General features: G+C 36.5%; 1 protein-coding gene across 1 annotated transcript in view; it reads right to left on the bottom strand.

The window, feature by feature from the left end:
• Window positions 1-692: 692 nt before the first annotated feature.
• LOC124419698 overlaps window positions 693-3,183 on the bottom strand; it is a 10,650-nt gene continuing 8,159 nt past the window's right edge. Inside the window, exon 2 of the mRNA XM_046950099.1 lies at window positions 693-2,087. Coding sequence (XP_046806055.1) covers window positions 1,506-2,087 — 582 coding nt within the window. The 3' untranslated portion in view covers window positions 693-1,505. The remainder of the gene's footprint in view (window positions 2,088-3,183) is intronic.

The raw sequence follows: 3,183 nt of genomic DNA on the forward strand, positions 1-3,183 counted from the left end.
CAGAAGAGAGAGCATCCTTGAGCTTTTCAAAGGATTCCATTGCGGCATCTGTTAATGAAAATGGTTTACCGGTTTTTCGTAGACAATCCGTCAGTGGGCCAGAAAGGTCGGCAAAGTTATTGACGAATGACCGGTACCAATTGGCCATTCCGATAAAACGACGAAGTTGTCGGGGACTTTTGGGTATAGGAAACTCTTTGATGGACTTAACTTTGTCTGGGTCAACTTTTAGGCAACCGTTGCCTACAATATAGCCAAGGTACCTTATCTCTTTTTGGCAAAATTTGCTTTTACCAACATTGATGGTCAGCTTTGCCACCTTAAGACACTCTGCAACTTCAGACAAAAGCTTCATATGCGACTCGAAATCAGAGCTGCAAACCAGTAAGTCGTCTAAGTATATGAAGACATTTTCCCTGAAGTGCGACGGTATTACTCGGTCCATGAGCCGACTCATGGTCTGGGGACCATTACAAAGCCCAAAAGGCATATATTTATAATGGTAAAGTGGTTTACCCGGGATGGCGAAGGCTGTCTTTTCTTTGGATGATTCAGAAAGTCGAATCTGTAAGAATGCATCCTTTAAATCAATGCCACTTATATAAAAGGTGTCTTTTAGCCTACTAAGGAGCCCGTTAATATGAGGCAGTGGGTAGGCCCGTTAATATGAGGACTCCCTCTCATTACACCCATGCTCAATAACCGATCTATCTCTCTATAGGCCTCTTCCTGACGAGGAGGAGAAAGTGGATAATGTTTGCATTTAATGGATGCTGAATCCCCAGTGTCAATATGATGCACTAACAAATCAGTACATCCTAGCCCTAGTCTCTCGAATGATGGAAACTTCTGAATCGTTTGTTCCAGGATTAATTTTTGTTCAGATGACAAGTGGTGAAAATTATCGTTAGAATTGGAGTCCTGTGTAAGTTCGGAAATATTGTTAACAGTTAATGAAAATAATTCGGGTGCTATTGCAAATTCCCTCCAAAAGTTTGTGCCAAAGTAAGCTTGTTGGTTTAATGAAGGTACAATATAAAATTCAATGTTTTTAGTTACACCTTTATAATGAATTGGTAGACAACAAAACCCGATAACGTTTTGTTTTGCACCAGATGCGGTTGAAATAGAAGAACTAATTCTTTTAAAGTTGATATGGTTTCTTTCTAAAAATTCTAAGCTATTTTTCCCTAAAACAGAGACATTTGCTCCGGAATCTAGTAGTCCGATTAAATATTCATCAAAAACTTGAACTCTAGTAAATGGCCTGTCGTCGTTACCATTTAGAATAGTTGTTTCTAATATTTTTTTAAAATAGTTACGTTTTTTAAAACGCAATCGACATTTAGCAATTCTGTCAATATTTCGGGAAATTGTACATATTTTTGGCATATTACTTTTGGTTTTAGATTGTTGTGTTAGAACTTTTGCTGGTGTATTTGGGGTAGAGTCAAGGGTAAGATTTCCATTGTAAGGATTAGAGGCTTGTTTGTTCTTAAAAGAAACTATTTGAAATTCGGGGTTTGCAGGGGTGGACGATTGTCCCCGGTCGCCAGATCGCCCATTTTCTGGTTTCCCTGATAATTATGGTTGTTGGGACAATTGGGAGTTAAGAAACCTTTTGTCCCACATTTAAAACAGAAATATTTTTCTATTGGCTTAGAACAATAGATGTAAGAATGCCCATACAATAAACAATTCCAACACTGTATGTTTGAAAAGTCATATTTAGTTGGCTTTTTTGAAAATTTTAAAGCCTCAATCTGAGGATCTATAGTTTCAGGACTATCGTCCTCTTCAGGCAAAACTTCGATTTCGCTCACGTTACGAGTCTGGACTATATTGGGATTCTGGAATCTTGTTTCACGTAAAACTTTTTCTGCCTTACGTGCTTTGTCCCTAAACTCGTTTAAATCACGCGAATCGCTATTGAATAATAGAAAACGCAAATTTGGGTTTAAGTTTCTCTTAATTATGTCAATCAAAGTGGGATCAGGCAAGGGGTTTTGAAAGCGTAAATTCATGGAAACAATTGATGAATGAAAGTCATCATAACATTCTTTGAATGATTGTTTCCTCAAAGAAATCTTTAGAATAACTTCATGATCCGACTCAATATGGTTTCTTTCTAAAAATTCTAAGCTATTTTTCCCTAAAACAGAGACATTTGCTCCGGAATCTAGTAGTCCGATTAAATATTCATCAAAAACTTGAACTCTAGCAAATGACCTAATGGAAATATTTTTCTATTGGCTTAGAACAATAGATGTAAGAATGTCCATACAATGAACAATTCCAACACTGTATGCTTGAAAAGTCATATTTAGTTGGCTTTTTTGAAAATCTTAAAGCCTCAATCTGAGGATCTATAGTTTCAGGACTATCGTCCTCTTCAGGCAAAACTTCGATTTTGCTCACGTTACGTGTCTGGACTATAATGGGATTCTGGTGGTCTATTGGACGTATTTGTACCTCCTATCTGAGAGATGCTATCCCTAATAGCGTTTAACTCTCTACGGAACTCTTCCCTTGTGTTTAACATTGTTTGCTCCATTAGAGCCATAAGGGAATCTAAGGAGCTTCCTGAACTAGTATTTGGAACTGTAGCAGCATTATCTGCTGGAACAGGATTCATTCCAGAAGTCGAATCCCTGTTACTAGATGGCATTAAATTCTGAATTTGAGAGGGAATGACTTGGATATGTGAGAATATAACTTGGGATGGTAAACTTTCCGTGCTAACCGTTCGTTGTACCTGTCCAGATTTATTAACATTAGGTGAATGTACCACTTTCGATTTCGTACCACTCGAATTACTAATCTCTACAGGAATATTATTACGCGAGGCTGAAGAACTTCTAGCACCTCGACCTCTGTTTAAAGAGCTATTTAGACCACCTACTGAAGAACTTCGCGTATTCATAACGAAACGAGTAATATATCGAACAAGTAAAATTTTATAGTGCGAAATTTATTTAAAAAATTCAGATCAGAAATATATATGTATATGATTAAAGAGTTTTGTAATAAAATGTTTTAAATGTTAATATTCAAAATTTAATTGTTTAATAAAAATAGTTATTATACCCACCATCAAAAAAGATGGGGGTATATTGTTTTTGTCATTCCGTTTGTAACACATTGAAATATTCGTCTAAGACCCATAAAAGTATATATATTCTG

Source organism: Lucilia cuprina, chromosome 4 (genome assembly GCF_022045245.1).
Source record: "Lucilia cuprina isolate Lc7/37 chromosome 4, ASM2204524v1, whole genome shotgun sequence".
NCBI classification, from domain to species: Eukaryota; Metazoa; Arthropoda; class Insecta; order Diptera; family Calliphoridae; genus Lucilia; species Lucilia cuprina.